Genomic DNA, 27,884 nt, shown 5'->3' with positions numbered 1-27,884 from the left:
TACAATCATTATTCTAATGACATTGAAAGTAACAAATATCATAACATAATCATTATCAAATGGGAAGCATCCATTATCATTGATTTCATGCAAATTGATTGACTCCCAATTTTGGAAATGGACTTAATGGAAATAAGCCCGGAGTCCCCAGGACTCCTAGTTTCAAAGAGCTATGTAAAACCCTGATCCCAATGTGTTGTGATGAATAATATCTCGTTAAAATTACCCACATGTTAAATTTTGTATATGGCTTTGCTGATGATTCCTTCAAAATAAAATGGAAGCTTTTCAAACATTGAGCATCGAGAATATATTTAGACTGAATACATTTTGAACACCCCTCATAGCTGTATTGATCGTGCAGCTGTCAGTGTACCCAGGTCCACACACTTGGTGGGTTGTAGACATGGTAAGAAATGTATCATGCTGTTTGTTTCCCAATATGATATGATATGCATATGCATATGTATGTATGAGATAAAATATATATGGAATATGCCATCATTATAATGTTGAGGAAATGTATACGAAATAGATTAGCAATTATAATATTTTGTAAATAATTAAAGATGATATTAAAGATTGATTTATCTATCAGCATAAATTTATGTTTTGTCTGAAGAATGTTTTAATTGTTTCAGGGTTTTAAATGAATTATCAGGAAATACAGGGCCATAATGCAAACATATTGAAACAGTTCTATTTTCATGTTACTTATTAGGAATTGCAGTAATAGTATGACTTAGATAGGTATCCATGATCAGTTCTTAGAAACTAAAGGGATTACTATGTGTCAGAACCCATATCATCTCTGGTGTGTTCTGGCAGTGACAGTGTGATAATGGCCTCCCAGATTGTAACACAGATTTCATTGCGGCGATGATGTAAAATGGGTAGTATTCTTACAATTATGAAGAATGGCAACTGTTGTTTTAATTTAAGTGAAAAGTGACAAACATACTTCATGAATGACCTTCACGATGATCTTGATCATAAATGTATCTCGCTGACAACCTTCTAAATTTATGCCCTTCATTTCTGGTGTCCCTTGCTGTGATATTGCTGGAACCAGAGACCATTGCTAAAAGCGGCATAAAACCCAACTCACTCACTCACTATGCCCTTCATGAAGGAAGGCACATATTAGTTTCTTTAAAATACAGCAAATCCTTTTCAAATTTTATCTGCTATTATAATCTTGACACCACATTTCTTCAAAGGTAAGGGAAAAACCTTTAGAATCAATGTAGTCTTGAAATGTACTCAATTTCTAAATGGTTCAATGTCTATAGAAACTACGAGGATAACATCAGAACATGTTTGTGTGTACAGGCTTCATTAACATGGCCACCTATTAAAATTGTTGTATAATGGAAGAATTGATTGAAACATTCTCATGGTCAACATCACAGGGGGATTGATGACAATGCCAGCCAAGTTACACCATGTCACAAACTGTATCATCAGCTTGACATGAAATAAATGGAGGCCTAGTCTGAATACACAATTTTGAGTTCCATATACATAAAACTGTACAGGTAATCTGTTTCAAAGGAATTTAGGAGAATGTTGTGTGAAGGTTATACATGAGAAATGTTTAATTATTGTTTTCTTTATGATCATGGCCAATTGGATGTGGTGCCATCTTTGCCAATCTGGTTCCATTGATGCTAAACATCTTCTTTTGTGAAGATTTCATGTTGTGACAGACTAATTGTGGATGATGCCATTTCCTAAATATATGTACCCAAGTACACACACATCTCAGTAGTCATAGAAGAACAAGAACAAACAAGTTGTAGGCTTTATTTAAGCATGTCAAGCAATCCTCACCTAAAGAACACAATCAAAATGTCATCTGATAAATCATTATTTTTTTACATAGGAGGACAAAGTCTTGAATACGATGATTAAAGAAAAACAATTTAACCAACACCTACAAAAGCAGATAAGCAAACAAAATATTAAGCAATAAACAAATTTCTAACCTACACATTACCAAATGAAGAAACTTCCAACAACCTTAATTATTGCATTAACTGGTACCATATAATAAAATCTTTGTTAAATGAAGCTTTTTTACTCAGAAACTTCAGTTCGGCACAAAAATTTTAGGCATGAATTGAGGAAATGAAATGAGGAAAATTCCTATGCTGCTTAACAGTCATACCATGAATAGAAAAGAGGTGTACAAGTACAAGCAAATGTAGTTCTAAGCTATGATTACATTTATTCAATAATCATATTCCAAATATGATTCTTTTCACATTAAATCATCTGTTGAGGAGAAAGGGTTAAACTGAGATGTCAAACTCATCTGCAAAATCAAATAAACTGATTAAAATAAAACTGAAATATTACATGAACACAAATAAGATTCATCAAAAAAATTCACAGGTCAAATGAAACCTGATCTTTTAAAACTAGAAATTGATGTTATATATATATACATCACCTATTTACAAACTTCCTGTTCCTTTACATTTCAACAGGTGCAGAACAGTTCATGAATAAGTCATGTTAACTACTGTAGTAGTTTGTGTTGTGTACCCTGCAATGTGATGAAGATCTTGATTTTTTAGTTTGCACAGTATCTGACCAATCCAGGATGCAAGAATGCATTTGTGATATGACATGTCACGATCATCTATGTACATATCATTGGGCCCGTTTTGGGCTGTTAAAGTGCTATCACACTGAATTAAAAATACTTTTTACAAAATCTTATATACATATCATACATGACATAAACAACTAAAAGACTACTCTCAAATGTTTCATTGGTTCATGTTTCTACTTACCAAACATAAACAACAATACATCTATATACTGTTTATTCACCATAATGATGAATAAGCTATTCAGAACAAAACATTTTGAATGCATAACAATAAATGAAGACAGAGGGCAGATGTTAACATCTGCCATACAAAATAAAATATTCAAACTGTCAGCTATGAAAAAACATACATGTAGCTGTGAATCAAACAAAAGCATTATTTAAAAAATGGCATGAATGACAATTTGTGTGTGAGAGAACTGAACACATACAATTAATGTTATCCGTTACCCTGAACTGTTCTTTATCAGGACAGATCACATCATTAATCATTTTGTGTATGTGCAGCCAACTATCCAAAATTATTGGCAATAATACACGAAACAAGAATGATTGGCACATAAATGATAATTTTACAATAACTATTGAAAATTCTCTATTCTGATTGGTCAGTCATAGGTTTCTTATCTCTCAGTCAGTGTTAGAATTTGAATTAATGCTATATACAAGAAAACATACATGGAAATAGCTTGGATTCGAAAGTCAATTTAGTGACTTCAGTCTCCAGGTAACATATAACATTGAAAATGCAAGATATGTTGTAACGACATGTACTATCAAGAATGGACACAAGATATAAGAAACTCAAACTTACTGCATATGTATACTGCCTTTAAATCTGATATTGTTCCGAATTGTATTTGATCGCACTCTCTTCAAGCTACATCTGCTAGAGAGTCTTAACAAAATTCAGATGTGGCTCCACCAATTTAAAAATAGTTTCAGCATAGAAGATCTAAAGACAATGACATTGTTGCTATGTGCGATTATTGTAAAATGTACCAGAAGATGAGTATCATGTGTTAATGAAATGTCCTTTATATGCAGCTAAAAACTCACTACATACCAAGTATCTATATTATGAACCCAAATAAACAAAAAATTTGTACATCTTCTAAATACTAAGAACCATAATATAATACTCCGCCTAGCAATTTTTGTAAAACAAAATCATGTCCATGCTTCTGTAAAAATTTAATCTCAGTTGTCATTTTGTACTATTGGCCTCATGGCCACATCTATGATATAAACCTGTCTGTCTGTCTGTGATATGTATCTCCAATCACATCACATGAATAACCCTTTATCCTCAACGTGACACAAGAAAATGCATTAAGATTGTAACTGTGTAACTGATAAATATTGTACTATGTACTAAACTGAACAATCAATGAATGATATGAATGAATGTTGTCTCAAATGATCAAGTATCATCCATTTCTATGTTTAAGATATATTTCAAAGCCAATCAAATCATTCTTTAAAATTAAACACTCATGATTTTCAAGCCAATCACCAGCTCTGTTGCAAAGACACTGTTCAGGTAAATGTTCTGCTAAAATGAATATTAAACAAACAGTTAATTTGCAAACATCCATCAACAATCCATGTAGAAATTGAAAACTGCATACAAAGGCAAAATATTGCAAATCAGATTGTTGCTGATCAAATCCTGATTACTGGTGCAGGTACAACATCAAACATCAATAACAACTAATTCTATGTATGATCCTTACAACAAGCATAATAACATTATCTGTATTAAAAATCCCTGCATGCTCATATAGAGAAATGTGCTGCAACATTTATCACTATGTAGCGGAAACACATCGTTACATAGGATTGATAGGGCATATCTCTGTTCACTAAGTGATTATCTGTACACCTTATTTATACCAGATAATTAGATCAAGTAAAGAATAAGAAATGTACGATCTGATACCAAAGTGTGTAAAACATGTTATAAATTAATACTGGTTAATCATGGCAAGGCAAAATGCTATAGCAAATAGGTGTTTTTACATCAAAGAATATATAAGATCTATAAGTCTGTTAACATAAAAATATGCATTCCAAAATATATGTTATTATGCAATGTGTAATAGAAAGCAGTTTATTAAATACAAAACAACAAGGACATATGTCCTTTCCATCAGCGAACTCAAAATCATTTGAATTTATCATAAACATATTAACAATAACAACTAACTCAAGAAAATATATGTCAGAATGATTAAATTGATACATAACATCATACATAAACTTCTTTCATCAAATAAAAAATATATATTAATGTCTTCAAAACAATTTGGTTTTAATCTACCACATAATGAAAAGAATAAAAATAATTCACAACACCTTCACTATATAAAGAAATGAAAAGAAAATATACGTCTGAGCAGTTATAAAATCAGCAAATTCAATTATGAAGATCACAAACTTATCAAAAATAGTTATGTCCAGAAGTATTTTAAGTCCATAATATCAAGTGTACACTTGACTAAACAACGCCTTCAAAAAACACAACTTCAACCCAAGCAGTTTGACAATGACAGATGCTGAGGCACTGTTGAAAGTCTAACAATGCTGGTTGACTTTCCAGAAGATTGGCACATTCATAAATATACACCATATAAGTTCATGTTTGACAATCCAATATTGACGTATGTTGAGGCACTATTGAAACTCCTTCCTGCGTTTTTCAAGTTCCCGGAGGACTGATAGCCAGGTGTCGGGGATGTGCTTCCCCCAGGATGACTGCTGGGAAGGAGAAGATATCTTCATCGGTCAGTGTTTCATCAGGTTCCTTACTGTACAGTGGAGCATCTCTGTCCCCTTGCAGGATGTCTCGCAGGCTGTGGAATGTGAAGTTACATAAATCAAAATAAAATGTTTGTTGCAAATATTTATCACACCTTTTTCCATCTTTAGTATTTGGTCAATTCCAATTTGAATCTCTATCCCCATGCAAGATGTTTTGTAGGCTGAGGACACTATATCGTACAAGAGTGATCGAAAGAACATGTGAGAGATCTATTTGTGATGAACAATGAATAATTCATGATAAATTAATTCATTATAGTATGGCATGTAATTTCTGTTTAGTCAATGCAGTTACCTTATTATACATGTTTATGCATACATTAATAATCTGGGCAAAGAGATGTCTGGATGTGCCATATGTGGATATATCCCAACCTTACAATGACATGTATATAGCATATGATTATCATCTAATTTCCATCACAATTTCACATTTTACACTGAATGGAATCAGTGTTCGTAGAGAGTCCAGGGTGATTATTCTTTGGCATTGGAGCTTTGAATTTCAAAGCTTTTCTATCTAATTCTATACTCTATATATTTATATATTTCAATAAAATAATTTGTACTGCACAAACAATGGTCAATATTGATATCCTTTTCAATTTCAACTACATGAAGAAGCCAGTTAAATTGGTTCAGTTTCCATTGAAGGGAAACTTTCATGTGCCTCACAATTATCAACCATATGCTCATTAAAAGCAAAACGTCATCAGCCTAACATAATCAGTCACAACATTCTGAAAAGACATCCAACCAACATATATTCAAACAAGACCTCATCCATCTTACATTCAAACAAGACATATCATTAACATTAAACACATTATCTGAAGGGACATGATCAGTTCAGCAGTGTAAGGCGCCACAATTTGCTATGCAGAATTCTGCCCTCTGAGTATGCCAGAAATGTGTAACTTTGAGTTGGAATCCTGGTCCTTCTTGATTATTATTGTTGGCACACTATCTGTGCTAAATGGTTTCGCTAAAGAGTTAAACATCTGAGGTTCAGGTTTTTTTATCCTGTTGACATGCTGGGATATTTGCTCTAAGTGGTATTGGAAAGAAACATTCACTCTCATTCATCAGAAGGCATCATCATGTTAACACATGAAGAAGGGCAATCAAGATAAACTTATCAAGCTAACACAATATGATGGAAGACACAAAAGACTAACACACATTAAGACAACACAACAGCCTAACATACATTCAAAAGACACATCAGCCTAACATACATTAAGAAGAAGACACACCAGGTCAATCTTTATTCAGAAGAAGACAAACAAGGATAATACACTTTCAGAAGAAGACACACCAGGCTAGCACAAATTCAGGACATGAAACATTCAACACCGCTCACCTAATGCTCTTCAGGTCTATGGCATCCTGATCATTTGGGTCAACTGGTTGAGCTACTCTCAGCAGAAAGCAGTCAAACATTTGCTGCAGAAGGTACTCCAGCTTTTCTAGGTTCTTGTTCTGACAAAACTGTTTAAGTTCAGCTCTGGCATCATCAGGGAGACCTTCTTTCAGTTCATTGTCAAAATCATCAAAGGCATCCTAAATGAGATATACATGACTATGAAAAAGCAGGCCCCAGTTCAAAGAAATAGTATTTCTGAACATACTGAAATCTCTGACAATTGTAATAAACAGAAATAGCCTAGTTTCAGCAATCATTCCCAGGTGACTTCAAAACAAATTCTAATTTACACTTTATTTATTTAAGAAAAACAAAAGCCTAGTCTGGGAGAGGTTTGCAAAGGTGACTATTTGTATAAAAAAAGAAGATGGTTTCTAACCTGTCCATGTTGAGCTAAGATAACGGATTTCTCAAAACTGAGCAGCAGCCACAATGACTGTATATGCTTGAATCTGCAAAACTGTCTTGCCTGAAATAAATGAGAAAATATTGACAAAGTCCGACTGACAGGGGCGAACCTCTTTATCTTCGAATGTTCATTCCAATGTTTTCTGAAGGTCAACAGAAAATATTTCTCCCACATGATGGATAACAATCTGATATTTGGTCCCTGGTCATAAAGAGCAGTCCCATAGCTAAATCTTTTTTAAGTTTATTCTAAAATATGAGAGCAATGAGTTACATAGAAGCATGTCTGCTTGTGAACTAGCAGTCTTGACTATCATCATATGTTGCAGACATGGGGCCACCTTTTGAATATTTATATATATGTAAGGTTAACTTAAAGTGATAAATAACTTCAAACACAAACCTTCTGGCTAGTTATTGTCTGTTTCATTTTGAGCACATCTGTCATGAAAGTCTGCAGTGGCTTGTCTGGTTCTCCTCCCAAAGACTTGAGGAAGCTGGTGGTGATGTCCAAGTTGTTGATAGAGTCACAGACATCTGGCAGGCTGGACTTTAGTTCAGACACAATTTGGAGCTTCACTGCTGGTGAGAGAGATTCCTGAAACAAGGTTGATGCATGTCCAGCTCATTAATGGAATATTCTGGCCCATGTCCAGAAAAGGTCAAGATTGTGTAGATCGTGGGCATTGGACTTTTATTAACAGGTTTATAAAACTGACATACAAAAATAAAACAATAGTTATCACTTTAAATAATTTTCAGAATACTTTCTCTATCACACCATTGCCATAAACCCTGTGTTTCTGACAGCAAACACTAAATTGTGTATGTATATACTTATCCTATTTCACGGTATGCACTTCTCTCTCTTGATTCGACACTGAGTGGAACAATGTCAACTTTTTCACCCTAGGCCTCTCTTGTCCATCCTCCCAATCACTCCATGCTACCCTCATTATAAGACAGCTTCCTAGGTGTCATGCAAAGCATGCAGCATCCTCCATTAGCTACCCACGTGACCACCTCTGAATAATTATTCTCATTCTTGGAGCCACTGGATAATCTACATAGCGGGGAGGTAACGCATGAGATGGGATAAGTATATACATGTATATATCAAATTTATAGCTAAATTTTTATAATGTTTAAACTTATCCTATATCACGGTATGCTCAATAAGAGTTCCGCCCGAAACCCCCGCTTGACATGTTTGCTATTTATTATCATTATTTCTAGGGGTTAGGATTTAGGATAAGGGTTTAGATTTAGCATTATGTCAGGTTTAGCGTAAGGTTTAGGGTTAGGGCAGGGTCTGCGTAGGCTTTCCATAAAATACATCTTTTCTTAGGTATAGAGTTATTTACTGGAATCCGGGAGTGACACACTTCACTGACGTAACTGCTTCAAAAAGTAGAGATCAGGAAATGTGAAATGTCTAACCCTTCCACATCGTGATACAGAATCGTGCTCAAGATTCATCCAACCACCGAGGCGGCGGTATCTCCGTGCCTTAGTATAAAACTAAGTGAAGTAGTTCTAACCTATAAGCAAGCAAAACATAAGGCAGACAATCAGTTCAGACTTATATTCAGGAAAATACTGGGAAGCAGCAACTGCATGTTACTGTCCCCTATCTGCGTTGTTGGGCTGAGGACAGCTGTTGTGCGAAAACAAGGGGTCCAAACTGGTACAGACCTTGGACGTCCTTGACTGAGAGGTCTCGAAGGTTGTGGAGGAAAAGACCGAGTCAGATCGCCAAAAGCACCCTTCCATAATGGCGTGGTGAGAACAGTTACTATGCAGAGCCATAGCCATCTGATTCTTCACTACAAAATCCCAGCGGACACTGAGGAAGACTTTGCCATGCTTCTTCTGTTTGAACTGGACTCTGTTAACATCCAAAGCATGGAGTTCAGAAATCTGAGCAGCTGCAGCCAAAGCCACAAGGAAGAAAGTTTTGAAGGAAATCTTCTCAAAATCCTTCTTATCTAGGGGTTCATAGAACGTCGAGGCCAAATGATGCAGCACCACAGATAAATCCCACGCAGGAGGTCTAAATTTCTTAGACTGATCAGCCAGCTTGAAGGACCGGAGCAAATACTGAAGCTCAGGAACCGTAGAGACCTTAGAGCCTGTGGTGGTAGCCAAGACCGAGTTGATTGCAGCAAGGTAAGTGTCCAAAGTGGTACCCTTAAGCTTCCTAGACAACCGCAAATGCTGAAGAAATTCAACGACGATTTGAGGTGACGAAGAAATTGGAGATGTCGGCCTGGATCAGCAGAGAAGAACGCTGAAGTTCCGTCGCCCGATGCCGACTGGCGAGAAGAACCGCCAAGAACTTGAGCTCATTGATGTGCAAGTCCCGTTCTGCGGATGACCACAGCCAGGCCTTCTGATGATGAAGAAAGTGAGCCCCCCAACCTTTGAGCAATGCATCGGCGAACAAGTGGTGCGTTAGAAGGAACGGCATCAAACAAACTCCGGCGCAAACGTTCTGTTCTACAAGCCACCACTGAAGAAGAGGACGTAAGGATTCGGGAAGACATCTCAACTCCTTGGGATTCTCTGATACGAGATACAGACGCATGAAGCGATGCAACAGGCATAGTTGCAATTGTCCCCGCCGTGTCAATGCCTGTGCCGATGTCAAGAGGCCCAAAAGTTGCTAATGGAACTAGATGTTGTATTTTCACCCATCTGTCTTGGGGGATGAAAATCAGGCCCTGATGCGTCGAAAGTTGCCCTGATGAACTGATGTGTCTGGGTCGGTGATAGTTCAAACTTTGCAACGTTTAACAGCCAACCCAGCTGCTTGAGAAGCTTCATGCTGAACTCCAACTGATGTAAAAGAATGACTGCCTGAATGCAGTCCTCTATGTAACTTTCGAACACGACCCCGTGGAGAGGTAAAAACCTGGTGATCGGCTTGGTGATCCTGGTATATAGCCATGGGGCCGGAGAAGAATGGGCACATGGAGATATGCATCCTGTAGGTCTAGGCTGACAAGAAAATCTCCTTTCTTCAGGATGGTGCGAAGGAGGAAGGTCGATACCATCCTGAAGTGAGGTGGATGCTGGAGATAGTGGGCATTGAAAATTTTCATTAGTCTTAGTTTTGTTGAGTTTTTCTTGGGAACCAGAAAGATGGGGGAATAGAACCCCGGAGTGTTGGGCGCCAGACCGAGAGACTGGATTACACACTTTTCTATGAGAGTACCTATGTTGAAACTGGATCTGGTCCGCTGGGTAACTGTGATGTACCGGATGCACTGTCAGAGGAGGGTGTCTGATGACTGGAAGCCTTTGGAGAGTAGGTTGGTCACAAAAGGATCGTCTGGGATGGTCCAATTGGGAGTGAACCTCCTAACCTCCCGCCCACTGGAGAGTCTGTACGATCTGAAATTGGTCCAGTATAAGGGATATACAGCCCCTAATGTAAGCATCTTGGTTGGAGAATGAGTGCTCTACTGATGCCGCAACTGCATCCACTGCCGAGATGATGCAGTTGATTGAGGGTAAGGCGTGACGAACAGCTGTGTCCATGTGAAACAGTTCTCTGTCCTCAACTAAAAAGGCTGAACAAGTCCTTTACCCGCAATGTGTTTAGACATCTTCATCCCACGAAGAGGCAGTAGACAACGACTGGAACCCATGGGAATGAGCCACCGCTAAAGAGTCTAGACAAAGGCAGATCGTCCCTAATCCTCTTAAGGCTTTTAAAGGCATGATCCAAGTATGTAGCTAAATGAGCAACACACGGTCGTGGTGGAAGTGTAATAAACGCCGTGTCCTGTTGTCTCAAGGAGAAGGAATGCGCTAAGTCCTCTGGGTTCCGTGACAAAGGGAGATGGAGTTTCTCCACTATCCATGCTAAGACTTGAGGTTCATCAACAAAATCCAGACTTCCCTCTGAGGAAGCAATATCCAAACGTGCCAGAGACAGAGGATCCGCTGGAAGACTAGGACTGGGCGCCGCAACAGATGTCTGGAGGGGGATGAACCGGGTGAAGACGCACAAATGGAGAGCAAGGAGGGGATGTATCATAACGGGAACTATGATCCCTGGATCTAGAACGATAGACAGCACTCGATCATGTAGGAGATCTAGGTTGACGGGTTGAGTGCGCAGAACTAGAAGTCCCATGATCATGAGAAGACGAAGCCCGATGAAGAGACTTTGAGGGGAGAACGGATCTAAATGAAGTAGCTGAAGGCGTGCGTTTAGTACGAATGCGAACGATTCGAAGAGTGGCGTCTCGGTGGTGAACTAGACCTAACAGGTCTTTCCGGTGAACAAATCCGAAGAATAATTGAAGATTGGTCCAAACAACTCGGTGAAGCTGTGTCCGTGCTGAGGTCATGTGACTGTAAGAGCCAACAGAGTTCGGGAAGTACTCAGAGACATATGATCCGGAGAAGGGCATTCTGCTGAATACTGATTCGAGGAATGCCGTTTCGGTGAAAGTCAATTCAACACATGATGTTTCAGTGAATCCTGATGCGAAGTATGCTGTTTCGGCGAACATTATTTCGACAAAGTCCATTTTGGTGAGACCTGTTTGGAAGACGACCGTTCTGGGTGAATGTTGAAGACTAGACTGCCATTTCGACGAAGGCCGGTTTGGAGAGAGCTGATTCATAGAGTGCCGGTCTGATGAAAACTGGTTCGACGAACTTGCAGGCTTTGGTGAAGTGGATGATCGAGGTATCGGGACACAGGAGACAACACTTCTATTCACCGAATGGGAAGTAGTTGGTGACACAACGACTTCCAACCGTTTTGGCGAGCTAGACCAATTCACTTCTGGACGAATGACGAGATCTTGAACGGCTACGGCGAATGTGATCTTGACAGTCAGGTGTAGAAACCAGCTGATTCTTGTCCGTCGAAACTGATAACCCAGGTTCCCTTGATAACTGATCCATGGAGCGAGACACAGGGAGCGTAGTTCGAAGGTCCCGCTGTAGTGAAGTAACCTGGAGGTAGGTAGCACGCTCGACAACCACAACACGGGATGTGGTCGAAGACGAGGGACTCGGGCTGGGATGTTGAGAGCCAAGGAGTTTCCAAAAGTCTTCAGATAAATAAGAGTAGGACGCTTAAACTTGACTTTCTTGTTGGGACTGGGTCCATCTAACGATGCTGCATAACATGCTCTATCAGCAACACGTGGAGCGCAAGCCCTGGTGTAGTCTCCAATGGTCTCAAAGGTAAGATTCTTGCATTTCTTGCAATGAGTTTCCCATTTGCATTGTCCCACACAATCGACACATAAAGAATGTGGATCACTCAAGTGCGACAAGAAGAAGAATGATGATTCAGAGGTGGTCACGTAGGTAGCTAGTGGAGCATGCTGCATGCTTCGCATGACAACTAGGAAGCTGTCATATAATGAGGGTAGCATGGAGTGTTTGGGCAGATGGACAAGAGAGGCCTAGGGAGAAAAAGTTGACATCGTTCCACTCAGTGTCGAATCAAGAGAGAGAAGTGCATACCGTGAGATAGGATAAGTTTTAAAATTTTCAGATTCTCACTGTCAGCTATACTTAAGTAGTTGCAGCAGCACTATCACCTTACAGCACTTTTTGGCATCTGATGGTTAGGTGTCCAAACCACTTCTGACAACATGAATTGATACATTGATGACATATCCGGAAAGGATATGGGATATCCAAGCTCCCTGGTACTGACTTGTCAGATGTATGATGTTCTTCATCATAATCTTGATATGATTCCATATGGCAGTAGGGAATCTCCGAATGGTAATCAAGTAGAAAGGGTGTGTCGAAACACACAACATAATCCTCATGGGTAGAATATGAGTTGCCATCGAATGGTGTCCAAGATTCATTAAGAATATTTGCATGAGGAAGTTGCGATGAAAAGTGGTTCCACAGATAGGATTGTATAGTAGTTGCCTGGGAACCCTAATGGTAAATGTTCTATGCGGTGTTTTCGTGACTGAATGGAAGGTATTGTAATGAACAGATAATTGTGTTGGGAACATATGCTGGCCTTGAGGGGCTTTAACTGCTGGTGAATGGTCTGTATGGTCCATACAGGAGCCAGTAAGTAGCCAAGCAGACACTAACATAAAGTGTCCACGCATTTGACATTTATTACAGGGAAGCAGACAATGCCATAGGAATAACATCAGACACCAGTCACCAGCAAATACGTAATGTGTCCCAAATACAGTCCCTAATAGAGCCAATAAGTTATGCAGACTAACTATTAACTATGTAAACAGAAACAATCTAGAAACAATGTGACTACATAACCAAGGAGTAGGGGGGAACAAATATGTAGGGTGGTGTTTAGTTTAGCACCCACAGCAAAGAAGTGAGGTTTCCCTGTCTTTGCACAGAGAAGATTATGTTAATACTAAGTTGATCTGGAAGAAATAAATATTTCAATACCAACATTCAATTTTGTGGCAAAGTGTTTGTAAATCAACATGTAAACACTTAACAAATTTTATTACATTCCTGAATGTTGTTCATATATAAATATCAGGATGAACTTCATGGACTTCACCCAAGCTAAAGTAAATTTTAGTTGCTGTTGCTGAAACTATGCATGGAATAATAATACTGGCATGTGAAAAATGAGAAAATTAATAACAATCATCTTATAAATGAAATAAAGTAATAATAAACAAAATATGAAATTCTAGTACTTACTGTTGTTTTAAATAAGCACTTTTCAAAATCCACACTGAACGTACTTTCAAGGTTTGTGAGAACCATGCTACATTGATATCACATTTAGCACAGATATGGCCTTGGTTAGAATATCACATACCTGTCAACTCTCATGCATATGACGTGAGTCTCACACATTTCCAACTAAAATCATGCTCTCACGCCATGCTCCCATTTTCTCATGCGGGTAGTTAAATTCAAACATTTTGATACTGAGATACTCAGAGATATCCTAGTTGTGCCTAATTTTTGGTAAAAAAAGTTTTCCAGATATTGAACTGAAAGAAAAAATAGGTGTTGGAAAAGTAATATTTTGATAAGCTAAGGACAGCATTCATGACCAAAAAATCTATGGCAGATCAAAACTAAATAAAAAAGTAAGTACCTGATCTATTCTGTCTCGCAGTATCTTGAAGACAACAGAATTGGTTGTGTCAGCTCTGTACACCATTGTGTCAATCTGAAATTCATATATTTTTATATGTGAAACTTCAAAAATGTTCACATCACTTTTAATAAAATGATTTCAATGCAATTTTTCACATTTTATAATCTAAATTTGTAACCATAACTCACTGGTATGACATGCGACTTCTGCTCCACTCTGGACTTGGCCTGTAGTATGACTTCTTTGAGCTGATACTCAAATCCTTCAAAGTCATACTCAATGGTGGTACCTTTCCCCAGCTCAAAGGAGTAGTTACAGTTGGCCAGAACAAGGGGCAGCAGGTCACGGTCAGGGTGGTAGCTGACCAGGTGGTTGCTGTGAAGTTTCCTCATGCTGACCTCAGGCAGGCGCTCATACCTGCAACATACAGGGTCATGTTTAGCCATTACAAGTATGGTCATTCCTTGCCATAACATGAGTCTTGGCGTCCATGGATCACTCCCTGCATTATATATAACATGGAATGAAGGCCAAGTAATATTGCATTTTTCTTGTGCATGGCATAAAGAGCTAGGATTAAGGGAATACAGTGATGAGACAAACGATGTGCAGTTTCATTGCAAAATATATATATAACTAGCTAACAATGTTTATAATTCAAAGAATACTACCTCTATTATATCATAGCCACTGCTATTCTTTTACATACTGCCATTATAATTGTTCTGCCATTGACTTTTGTACTGTGTAGTATCATTACTTTGTACTAAGTAATTTGTATTAAGGCTTATTATTCAGTTAATTGTATAACAATTCTTTGTTTCATGTCACATAACAAAGAAAAGACGGAAAAAAATTCAGTATGTAATAAGTACTCATAGGAAAGAAGTGATGATTCCCATTGTGTACAAAGGTTATTGCACTGCACACAGATCACTTTACAACTAGATGTTGGCCAAATTACTAGTACATAAATTGTGACTTCAAAGTCACTAAGGTATGGTATTCAAAGAAATTATAATGTTTTTATAACTCTATTTCAGTGTTTCTTGGAAACTCACTTTTGTTTTGTCTTGTTACAGTAACTCTCCATGAATTCATTATGCTTCCTGAACAGGAACTCCAGCATCATGTAGGAGCAGATGCCAGGCCCCTGAGTGGACGGCAGAAGAACGGCCAGGGGAGAGTTCTCATCAATCCTCATGTTCTTGTAGGCATCAGGCAGGTGTATCAGACCATCATGGACCGTCCAGCATCCTGAAATTAAGGCACACCTCTATCATATTTAGTGTGTAGCTTGAAATATTTTACATAAATATATAACCTAAAAAGTGGTTACAGAAGTGTTGTCAACGGATCTGCATAAATTGTATTATCTGTCATCGTGTTCACATGTAAGACATTTACACATCTACATCTTTTGACAGTGTCACAGAAGGAAATCTTACCGTAACTGTGAAGTCCTTCCTTGACACATTCCCAGGCTGCTATGAAATCTGAGAGATTTTCCAACACATCAATAGAGTTGTTTCCTGGAAGACAAAGTGGATAAGTTGATTTGACACTCACCTACTGTGTGATCCTTAATAAAATATCAATGCATGGTTATCATTTCTCTTGTTTATAAGGATAATAATGATATGAATACCGTCTTCAGCAGCATCAGCAATGGTCATATTTTTTGCCTCCACTCTATCAAGGGGCCGCCTGTATTTTGCCATAAGGAACTGTTGCAGCCGTAGAATATTTGGGATGCGATGTAGTGCTTGTAGGAACGGATGCTGAAACACAGAATATGTACAAAAGATTTTGGATTGGGAGGCCAGTGTGAGATACGTTAAATATTCAAGTCATATTACCAGGGATTTACAGGAAGCAAATTCCTGTGTCCCATACGCATAAAAATTGACAATGGACGCAACAGAATTTATTAGCGCATCCACAGGGACGCAGAAAATGTCTAAATACTTTTGTAAAAATTCCAATCAAATCACAATTAGTTATCACTGAGTTTGCTACTAGCTGAGTTTGCAATTTCATTATTGTAACAATTAAACTGTTGATCATGACACACAATACAATAACAGTATTAGTAATAATAGATACAGTGTCTGTGAGCCCAATTTTGTTGTCCAGGACCCCTGAAAATTATAAGCATGAGTCCCAGGGACCCTCAAATACAGGACTCAAGGTAAATCCCTGTATTACAGTATGGCAGCATAACGTAGGAGGAAAGATTAAAGTGTAGCAGATCATATACATTCATAGACAATATTTTTGAACAAACTATGTGCACTGGTATGTTAATTACAGACCAAGGACCATAACTTGTGTAAATCTAAGATTCCAACCATCCATTAGAAGGATATCTGAACACAATGCAGGTCGCATTTCTGCTATCAATTTCTTTTTCACTCCTAGTAACATACCTGTTGTCTGAAAAGGCTGAGAACTTCCATCTTGGATTTCTTGCCCTTGATGTTCTCTACTTTCAGATGAAACTCTCTCAGGAAATGCTCCAGTGTGATACGTGACCGGTACCTCCAGACAGCTGGGAACTCGTGGAGACATTCAACTTCCTTGGGTGTGGATGTGTCTACCTCATACAGAATAGACATCAACTTGTCCTGACCTATGAAAGATATACAAACAGGTTAAAAAAACAACAATAATAATTCCATCAATAATTCATCAGGTATTAAATACTTCTACCTATTGCTCATATACCTATTGCTATTACATAATTAACCTCTATTTCATACAAAGAAAAGTTAGTGTAAATACAACATATTCAAATGTTTCAGCATATCATGCTTGATTCTAGCGCATAGCCCAGAAGGACATATGTATCCTTGATTTCTCTGGAAATGTTTTGGAAGTGAAAAGCCTTTTTCTGGAAGTGTGAACATTCAGTGTTTCAGAAAACATTCCAAGGCTTTCACAAAGAGCAAGTGTCACTCTGTTCAAAGAGACTGACAAAAACATGATTGGAGATAAAGGTCTTAATGGATTGTTTTCAAGCACAAAGTCTTATCACATCTGGGAACCTTATATCAAGCATATCTTCTTTACTGCCATTGAATATTTACTTCCTTGCTCATACTACTTTTGTCACAGATGAAAGTCATGCCACAAAAAAATATGAAAATTGATAAAAATAATCCGGACATATGAGAACTACTTCAAGGTGAACTATTTCTGATGCATGTGAACAGGATTTTATACGCAATGACAAAACAAAAAAAGTATCTGAAACTATTATTTTATCCATTTTGTATTCTTACATGATTTTAACCTTAATCAGGGTTATGCACGTAGCATTTTGGTGTTTTATCAAATTCATCAATGGAACAATTGACATGTAACTATTGGGGTTTCTTGCACACTAGCTATTACCCCCAATCAGTATGCTGACATTTAACAGTCACACCTATGATGACTTTTATGACTTATAAATTAAAAGTCAAAATATGTCAGTCATGACACATACATCCAGTTGACTGTCAACTAAGGTTTGCTTCAAGGCATCAGTAGTAGCAATATTAAAGTGGTTGCAGTGAATCATGTAAAGGTATGTGGTAAGCGAAACCTGTGGAACTGGGTAAACAGAAGTTTTAAGTATTGTCAGACACAATATTGATATAAATATTATTGAATGAAATACTACACACTATATAATGTACTATAATAAATATTACAGTTTATAAATATAAGACGAGATAGGTAATGTACACTTTCCATTACCAGATAGTGTAACAACAGGATTAATTTGTATAATTCAATACAGATTTATTGATATTCTATTTCCAATGACTATTCATGGCAAGAAATAGGCAAGTTGGTGGTCTGGCTTATGTACCAGACATACTATTTATTTTTACATAAATTTCAAGGATCAAATGAAGATCTGGTCTTGAACATGAGACAGTCATATTTGGTACAAAAATGATTTTGTGCAATCCATCATTTTACCACAAACAGACTGATGGCTTCCATAAAACTGATAGACATAATTCATTGAACATGAGACAGTACCTATTCTCTTGTCTTTCATGATTCTCTCATTGCATGTATTCAGGCAGTTGTCAAGATCCTGTGAAGAAAATGAATACACACATTTAGATTTAATTTTCTTGCAGCTGTGTGTCACCAACAACCCAAGGTATATAAATGAGGTTTGTGAGAGCACAACTGGGTAATGCGACTTGAACTGTAACACCTGGTACCTGTAACACTGGGCCAATGAAAGATTTTGCAAACTGTTCCTCCCAGGTTTCTCTGATCTGCTTGTTGTCCAGTGCTTGTGGCTCCATTCGTCTGTATGCGTCTGTGATTCAAACAGACAGATATTTTTATTGAAACCTGTTGATATTTGTTAAACATGTAATTTTTAGAGTAAAATTGATATTTTATACTTATCCTGACTCATGCTCTTTTTGCTTGTCTTCTTCTTCTTGCGAACATAGTGGAACACTTGTATCTCCCTAATTGAAGCTCCCTTCAATGTAAAATCACTAATTAGTACACCACGAGTTACCTCCCTTCCACAAGCTCGGGAACGAGGGCGCCACCTCTACCCATGTGCCTCACTCTCTCCTCATATACTGAGCCCAACATTTGAATTTACAGGGAAATCCAAAGTGTTATGTGGGGAGGATGGGAGGGCTTACCTCATGAGTCAGGATAAGTATAAAATATCAATTTTACTCTAAAAATTACATATTTTTCCTTATCCTGACTCATGCTCTTTTGCTTGTAGAATCCTAACGTGAAAAGGAGGTGGGAATATATAATACTTTGGATTTTAATAATTAGTGATTTGAACTGTGATGATTGTAATAACCCTATGGGAACTTCATAAAGGCACTGAACTGATGAATTCCTGCTGCTAACTTATCAGCTGCCATATAAAGGTTATTACAATGTACTTATTACAATGTACTTATTATGATAAAGTATATATAACATTAATACAATGCTTAAGACTAATAGACTTAAGCTTGTTAAATTGCTAGTATAAACTCCTTAGAGTTTGTTAGCTAAATTACTTTAAGATATAAACATAGTACTAAGCTTAAGATATGCTTAAACTTAAGCTAATTATATAATAGCAAAATTCTTTAGAGTTTGTTAGCTAATATACTTATATGATATGAGCTTAAGATATGAATAAGCTTTAGCTACATATATAATAGCAAACTCTGTAGAGTTTGTTAGCTAATATATTTTACAATATGAGTATAGTACTGTGCTTAAGATATAATTAACTTAAGCTACATATACAATAGCCAAAACCTCTGTAGAGTTTATTAGCTAATAGACTTATATTGTTACCATAGTATTAAGCTTAAGATATGATTAGACTTAAGCTAAATGTATATAGCAAAAAACTCCTTAGAGTTTTTTAACTAATATACTTTTTATGTTAAAAAACATAGTACTGAGCTTAAGATATGATTAAACTTAAGCTATATATATAAAAGCAAAACTCCGTAGAGTTTGTTAGCTAATACATTTTATAATGTAACCATACTGCTTAAGATATGATGAACTTAAGCTAAATATATAATAGCAAAAACTTTTTTAGAGTTTTGTTAGCTAATATACTTATATGATATAAATATAGTATTGAGCTTAAGATATGAAGGAAACCTTAAGCTACATATATAATAGCAAAACTCTCAGTGAGAGTTTGTTAGCTAATACATGTTATAATGTAACCATAAAGCTTAAAATATGATGAAACTTAAGCCAAATATATAATAGCAAAACTCTTTTAGAGTTTGATAGCTAATATACCTATATGATATAAACATAGTACTACTGCTTTAAGATATGAATAAGCTTAAGTTACATATATAATAGCAAAACTCCATAGAGTTTGTTAGCTAATACATGTATAATGTAACCATAATGCTTAAGATATGATGAAACTTAAGCCAATTAGCAAAACCTCTTTAGAGTTTGTTAGCTAATATACTTATATGATATAAACATAGTACTGAGCTTAAGATATGAATAAGCTTAAGCTACCTATATAATAGCAAAAACCTCCGTGAGAGTTTGTAAGCTAATATAATTTTACAATATGTGTATAGTACTATGCTTAAGATATAATTAACTTAAGCTTACATATATAATAGCCAAAACTCTGTAGAGTTTATTAGCTAATGCATTTATAATGCAACCATAGTACTACGCTTAAGATATGATTAACTTAAGGTAAATATATAATAACAAACTCTGTAGAGTTGTTAACTTATATTGTATGATGTAATAATCATAGTACTGTGATGATAAAAAAGAACTTAAGCAAATTATATATAGCATGTAGCTATTTAGTACTGTTATAAGATAAGTAGAAATCTGTAAGATTGACTTATCTTCTCCGAGGAACTGTCAACTGTTGTCTGAGGACCCTGGAACCGGAATTGGTGGATACCTGAGACGCCCTTGACGGTGATATCTCTCAGATAATGGTTGGCAACCACCATATCGGATCTCCAGAAATAACCCCTCCATAATTTCAAATAACATTTGTGTAGATCAATTATAGAAGTTAGCGCTCTAATATCATGAGTATTAGAAGCTCATGGAGGGTCGGATCGGGTCCATCAGTCTTGTAGGCACATAGTATGACAGTTCTGATCCAAGGAGATGGTAGTACATGAGACTTCAGTCTGCGTAACTTGAATATAGAGGAAATAATCTGATGCATTTTCCCTCCTGTTTGGTTCGGTGGAGATAAATTTACAGTGCTCTTGCTGGCCATCGTGATAGAATCATCGTATCATGAAGTCCAAGTATGTCATCCAGGCGGTTCATAAACCTCACTTGTGAGGTGTTGGAGCACTATATACAGATCCCGGGTTGGAGCTTGAAACTTCCGCTTTAATCCTCCAATCAGAAAGCTTAAGTAGGTTTACTAACCATCTAGTTGTGTTAGTAGTTTGATGATGAAATTCAGTTGTAGACTGAGACGCTGTGGATTTAGATCCACTTGTATTCCGTCGTCTAGGTAAATCCGCTCATGAAGTCCTTTGACGATGTAGGTGCACAACCAGGTGTGTCTGTCCTCGCTTGAACTTTATGTAAAATCGCCTGACTGCCGCGGCCCTCGTCCTAACTTGACAGGGAGGTCTCTAACCTGAAGAAAGCAGCCCAATCATGAAGGTTCAGATTAACTGGACTGTAAGGAGGCTTGCTCGCTCACTGATATATAGTTGTCACTTGTAACGTGAGTCTTGAACTGTGAACTAAGACCGACCTCTCGTGGAGGTCGCTGTCCATCGCGGTCCAATCAGAACAAGGCATTTTGATTCTGTAGAATACCCGCTGTGATGTCACCGGTGTAGCAGGAAAAACCTTGTATAAAATCTTGCCGTCGTTTATATTAGCATAATCACGGGTCTTCACCGTAACTTTCGGTTACCCGAGTGACCACGTGTTTCGAGGGTTAATGGTAAACGCCACGAAACCTCCGGCGCGAAATACCGCGCTCTGTAATATTAATGCTGGGTAGGTTATTTTCCTGGCTGTCGTGAAAGTAACTTCAGTTTTGAATATAATTCCGACTTCCTTATATAAAGGTACAATAAACTTGCAAGTTGTCAGCTTGTAGACTGTATACATGAATGTATCGTCATAATTGTAGAATTAAAGCTGAACTTGTTGTACATATTACTTCTCAGAAACGTTGACGATTATGAGTTATACTCGCTGTAACAGGTTGCTGTTCAATTTCGATATTGAATTGTCTGCAGATCTGCGTAATGGTCACGCATGTAGATAATCGTATCGTAGTGTGGGATAGTATATTCTAGCAATCTATACGGAAAGTTGATTTCTGTGAATATCTATGAAACGTCGTTGACTAATTAATATAGCGACGTTCTGTGTTGTAAATGGCCTGTGCAATTGTCTTCGCGTAGGCTTATAGACGGCATATGGCATACAGTTGATAGACTGACTGACTGACTGAGTTTAGTTTTACGCCGCTTTCAGCAATACTCCAGCAACATCACGGCGGGGGACACCAGAAACGGGCCCAACACATTGCGCCCATGTGGGGAACCGAACCCGGGCCTTCGGCGTGACGAGTCAACGCTCCAACCACTAGGCCACCCCACCACCCCAGTTGATAGACACTTTATGCGATGTCTTGAACGGACTGACGAGTAGCTATATATGACGAGTGGCTAGTATATGGAGACCTTGGAGGATACTTCCTCGGTGAACGACGGAGACTTCACGAAGCTCTCGAAGTATCCCTTCTAGATCTTCTGGGTGAAGCAGACTTGGAGCCACTTAGCCTTCGCGACCTTCGCGAAGGTATCGAGTCAGAGCCCGATCAGTATATATATATGTAATTTTTAGAGTAAAAATTGATATTTTATACTTATCCTGACTCATGCTTGCTTCGTGAACGACCTCTGTGTTCAACAGGATGTGGGGTCGTCGAAGCGCTACTCCTCCGTGACGTCCCTTGTAACTGGTGAGGCTCTAGTTCCTTCGCGGAGGCGGCCTGGGACTTCCTTATCGAAGTGTCTAGAGTCCGATCAATATATGAGCGTTAGCTTCATACAGGGTGTGGTTCTTGCTGGTTCTGCATAAGTAGAGCCGAGTAGATCATGCTATCATCTTCAGAAGTCGTGTCACGCGAAATCTGGTGATAAGAATCTCATTGATCGCTCTAGATCTATTAAGGCCAAAGAACATACGCCTCTGGCGCTTGAACTTACATGCCTTTATGGTAGGCTGTGTCCACATTCTGTGGCACCGCAGCAATCGGGTCGATCGGAGGTAGGGTGACGACGTCTACATCGTCTTCCTTCATCAGGTATGTCTGCGCTGAGTTGCCACTCTTGGACGGTGAAGATAAATCTAGGTTGTTTACCATCCAATATCTTATCTCAGCGTCTGAGAAGATGATGTCTCCATCATCTTCTGTACCAGCATCGGTGATGAGAGGTTGATGCTCTTCTGATGGTGACCTGTGTGCTGCTATCTCTATGTCGGGTGACGCTGCCGACTTGTGTGGTGACCTGCGCGAGGTGATCGACGTGGTGATGTACGTGGAGATCGTCGTGGTGAACGGCGTGGAGATCGTCTAGGTGATCTGCGTCTATGGGATGACCTTGAGTCCGCATCTGAGGATGAGGCCGAGGACGGTGACGATCTCTCCCGTCTTCGCGAAGACTGTACATCTGAGTCCTTCGTCGAGGTGGTCTGTGACTTCCTTCTCGAAGGCTGCTTCGTCGTGGCTGCTACGCTGACTGGGGGTGCCTCTGGGGTGTTGTCTGCGTTGCTCAGGCCCTGGGCTGGCTGCTTCCCTCGACTGTAGTGGCCCTCCATCATGGTCATGATCTGCCGCAACAGCTCGTCTGGGATGGTCTGCGACGAAGTGGTCGGTGCCCTCTCTGCGATGACAGCTGCTGAGCCCTCAGGGAAGTCGTCTGACATCAGTGTAGAGACATCAGGCTGCATGGCGATCTCTGCTGATGTCACTGGTCGCTTCTTGTGGCGTACGCCGGGGATGATGATCGGTTGATCATCGTAGAGGCCCAGTTCAGCGGCTGGAACAATCTCGGTTGAGAAAGTCCTAGTAGACTTCGTTGATTTCCCCTCAGAGGTCGTGTTGGTAGCGACGGGACCCTCAGGAAGATCATCGAATATCAGCCTGCATGTTGATCTGCGCTGACATCACTGTTGCCGACATCGGTCATTCTTTTGATGTACATCAGGTATGATGATCGGCTGATCATCATACAGGCCCAAATCTGCGACGGGAACAATCTCGGCTGAGAAAGTTCTAGTAGACTTCGTTGATTTCCCCTCAGAGGTCGACGCTGCCCTGGGGGTGTGAAGTCTGCGTTGAGATGCAGTAGAAGCCCTCTAGTCTTCGGCTGCGACGATGGGATGTCTGGGGAAGCAGGACGCTTCTAGGAGGCGGCGGACTACGTCCCACTCCTCTCCACCACTCTAGCGGAATACCAGACGGGAGGGGGGTCGACCAACAGCAGTAGACTGGCGAGGGTTCAGGTGTATCAGTCATGGCTAGACTCTGCATACGTGACCTATCTGCTGCGCCGTCCTCAAACATAAAGTATTTATTTATTAAAGGCAGAATTGGATAAATTAGTACCGCAAACTGCCACGCGAATAAAATGAACATGGCGCAGGTACAGCTAGGGCATATTAAATGCGGATCAGCAGCAGAATAAAAAACGTAATCTGCAACAGTAAAGAATTTTCATCAACGTAATCCACAGAACAAACATGGCGTCCCGTGAATAAACAGTAGAAACACGACTAAATATCAATATATAATTGTTGAAGGATACTAGCTAAACCTCTATAGATGTCTATACGAGGTAACTAACTAAATATAATCCAAGGATATAGTGTGTCGGGAGACACAGGCGCTCTCACGTCCAGCTCACTGGGCGAAGAAGGAGAGAGTGAGGCACATGGGTAGAGGTGGCGCCCTCGTTCCCGCGCTTGTGGAAGGGAGGTAACTCGTGGTGTACTAATTAGTGATTTTACATTGAAGGGAGCTTCAATTAGGGAGATACAAGTGTTCCACTATGTTCGCAAGAAGAAGAAGACAAGCAAAAAGAGCATGAGTCAGGATAAGGAAAAATATATACTTATGGATATTCAACTCTAACTGAATAAAATACTAACACAGTGGGAAGAATTGTCAAAGATGAAAATATGGAATGTTAATAAGCATTAATTACAAACTTTGGAAGACATAACATAAGTACAAAACTGCTTCATAACGGTAGTGGTCTTGCTGAAAGCTCACCTGATTGAGAAATCTGATGGCAGATGAAGTGTAGGAGGAGGAAGACATCATCTACACTCTTTCCTGTGGCCATGTGGATAATCTGAAGGTCCTTCTGGAGGTGTTCCAAGAAAAACTGTCTGACATCCTGCTGTAGCGGGGGATAGACTAGAGCTGCTGTGGCCTGCAATGGATCAAGGTAAATGCATCTGTCAGTTGCACTTTCACAGGTTCAACACACTTTTAGCATTTCTACCTGTAACATGTTACATATGTGACACATTTTAATATGAAGGTGAAACTTACAAATGAAATATATGCAACAGGCAATGTTTGGAACAAATTTGGTGTCCAAATGCTTGAAATATATTGAAATCGGTGGTGTACATGGTAATCAACCAACAACTTGCCGGTTGGCTGGTCTCTGCTCCCAGAAGTAATGCAGCATGAGTGAAGAAACGCAGTACAGCACAGGCAGCTCCTCCCAGTCTGCGTTCACCTGCATAGGCATTGGTTCTGTCTGCTGCTCTTCCAAGAACATGACCAGGACGGGTCTGGTCACTATAATAAAGAAATAACTACTGGCAACCAACTAACTTGCATGTATCCTCATGGCAAGATTTCCAGGTTTCCTATGAGCAGACATGGATACAAATCATTCACAAAGATTTCTCACTACCCCATAATGTTCATGTCAGTCTTCACAAACCCACACAACATCAGAGCCATATTTGTGACCATAAATACTTACCCAGTAACCTGTGTATTTCCAGCTGCTGCTTGGTGAGATTGTCCACCAATCTTGGTTTTACAGATGTTGCAGGTTGCTTCAGTATAAGGTCTACCACACTGCAAAATGTCATAAGATAACACAGTAATGAACAGGATTTATAACACATAGATCTTTAAGAAATAGCAATATTGATGTCTTTTTCTAAAACTGTGTGTACATACAGTCATGCATATGACCTTTCAGTCCAAAGTATGAGGTTTTCAAGAAGGTCCTTAGATATGTGGAACACTAAACTTGAAGGCTTCAACTGTCATTTAAAGTTGGGTTATTAGCATAGTCTCTCAAACAAAATTTAAATCCAGGATCTTTTAGTCTCAGGACATAATTTAGCAGTCTAAATATCACATTTTCCAGGACTATGACTTTTCATAACCAAGACAAAAAAAATAAAATCTGCAAAGACTTTGAAAACCTTCCATAACAAGTATAAGTTACTTTGTACATAATGCAAGGATTTTCAAGCTACATGTACTTTGCTGCGTCTCAAGGCTCTCCAAGTCTGACGCTTAAAATCCAAGCCTTTCATGAGGGAGCTTGATATCAATGTCTCATATGTATAATATTTGATGAAATTTAGAACTTTAACAAATCTGCAACTTTAAAGCGATCTTCACACGGCAAACTAAAGTTTGACAGCACATGTTGTTGAAATTTTAAAAGTTCTCAAACTCGCATTTTCACAGGGCAAACACATCTTGTCAAACTTTGTGAAGGCCGCTTTAAACATCAATAGTTGGGATAATCTTACATTTACATGTGATCAATGTTTGGAATGATGGCATGTAACATTAATGTTTAATTGATCCTGCAGTTTCATGAGTTATGATAATTCTCTAATTATCCTTGACCATATGTATTTGTAAATGGTGCCTACCTCTCCAATAGCATATGGGTGTCCATTTTGACATTCTGGAAAGAAATCAAAACAAAGTGGCTACATTACAAACTCTTCCATACTAAACTTGGACAATTTGGGACTTATTATGTAACATTCTAACATACTACCTATATTACCTCATTGCCATAATTACTGTAATTTGGCTAACATCACACCATCCAAACCAGTTCTTAGGTAAACTGTACTTTCTGAAAAGCCTTTGTGCTAGATTGTAAACATCACTTCTTTCCAATCACTACATCCACTTAATGCAGACAGAGTGCCATAAGTGGTGACATAATAGAGCTAGTATTCTTTGAATTATACTTAACTATTGTTCGCTAATTCCTTTGAATACAAAATGTCTGTTACATCAGTCAGAATACTCCAGAGTGTTTGGTGGGGTCTAACATTTAGTAATCTAGGACAGCTTGTTTGTGTATGAAATTCTCCCTTCTCTAGTAATATCTCAATAGTCAAGTGGTCATCTGCCAAAGGAGTTCCCGCCAAATCAACAATCTCCATGTCTGCAACTGGTGGTATAGGTGCAACTTGTATCCTGTTCAAACAACCTTATTGTTAGCTTGGAGTTGTCCCTATTAAATTCTGGGGCTGCTCTGAAGTTGAAATCTTGTACATGATGATAATATTAATAATGCCAGAAGACAAAGCCAAATGGACAACCCTGTCCCTTTCATTACCTAGTCCTTCTGCCATGCATGCTTTCTGGAGGAGGACTAGGTAGATGCCTTCTCTAAAGATTTTGTGTACCAAGATCAAAGATGATGTATCACTTCTAATGATGGTTAGAATGATGAAGTACATGACTAAAGACATAGATGTAATCTGTAAATCCTGATGTGGTAGTGCAGCAGTTTGCTTGATAGAGAATACATCAAGTACACATATGTGGGTCCCCGACTGTTATGGTAGTTCTGTGACCCTGGAGGGCTAGATATGGGTTCCATGCTCTAAAATGTGTTACCAGATCTTACATCTGTATATCCAGATCAGAATAAACATATTTTCTATTTGTCTTTTGAAAGTTAGAAATA

General features: G+C 38.6%; 1 protein-coding gene and 1 long non-coding RNA gene across 2 annotated transcripts in view; one reads left to right on the top strand and one right to left on the bottom strand.

Annotated features, from left to right (window-relative positions):
• The first annotated feature begins 1,945 nt into the window (after positions 1 to 1,945).
• LOC124267764 lies at positions 1,946 to 2,126 on the top strand. The gene is made up of 2 exons (XR_006896114.1): positions 1,946 to 2,063; positions 2,097 to 2,126. It is a non-coding gene; the product is annotated as an uncharacterized LOC124267764 (long non-coding RNA).
• Positions 2,127 to 5,069: 2,943 nt separating this feature from the next.
• The window catches only part of LOC124267761 (E3 ubiquitin-protein ligase RNF213-like), a 39,694-nt gene continuing 16,879 nt past the window's right edge, over positions 5,070 to 27,884 (bottom strand). The window contains exons 11-26 of the mRNA XM_046702750.1: positions 26,827 to 26,861; positions 25,911 to 26,008; positions 25,570 to 25,720; positions 25,181 to 25,343; positions 18,597 to 18,697; positions 18,406 to 18,463; positions 16,800 to 17,002; positions 16,019 to 16,151; positions 15,819 to 15,902; positions 15,432 to 15,627; positions 14,559 to 14,787; positions 14,368 to 14,442; positions 7,681 to 7,875; positions 7,249 to 7,338; positions 6,807 to 7,006; positions 5,070 to 5,475 (exon numbers count right to left, since the gene is read on the bottom strand). Coding sequence (XP_046558706.1) covers positions 5,322 to 5,475; positions 6,807 to 7,006; positions 7,249 to 7,338; positions 7,681 to 7,875; positions 14,368 to 14,442; positions 14,559 to 14,787; positions 15,432 to 15,627; positions 15,819 to 15,902; positions 16,019 to 16,151; positions 16,800 to 17,002; positions 18,406 to 18,463; positions 18,597 to 18,697; positions 25,181 to 25,343; positions 25,570 to 25,720; positions 25,911 to 26,008; positions 26,827 to 26,861 — 2,165 coding nt within the window. The 3' untranslated portion in view covers positions 5,070 to 5,321. The remainder of the gene's footprint in view (positions 5,476 to 6,806; positions 7,007 to 7,248; positions 7,339 to 7,680; positions 7,876 to 14,367; positions 14,443 to 14,558; positions 14,788 to 15,431; positions 15,628 to 15,818; positions 15,903 to 16,018; positions 16,152 to 16,799; positions 17,003 to 18,405; positions 18,464 to 18,596; positions 18,698 to 25,180; positions 25,344 to 25,569; positions 25,721 to 25,910; positions 26,009 to 26,826; positions 26,862 to 27,884) is intronic.

This window comes from Haliotis rubra, unplaced genomic scaffold, assembly GCF_003918875.1.
Source record: "Haliotis rubra isolate DU_JTF1 unplaced genomic scaffold, ASM391887v1 Scf1336, whole genome shotgun sequence".
NCBI lineage: Eukaryota > Metazoa > Mollusca > Gastropoda > Lepetellida > Haliotidae > Haliotis > Haliotis rubra.
The sequence above is the reverse complement of the archived record's forward strand: the minus strand, read 5'-3'. Positions and strand labels throughout refer to the sequence as shown.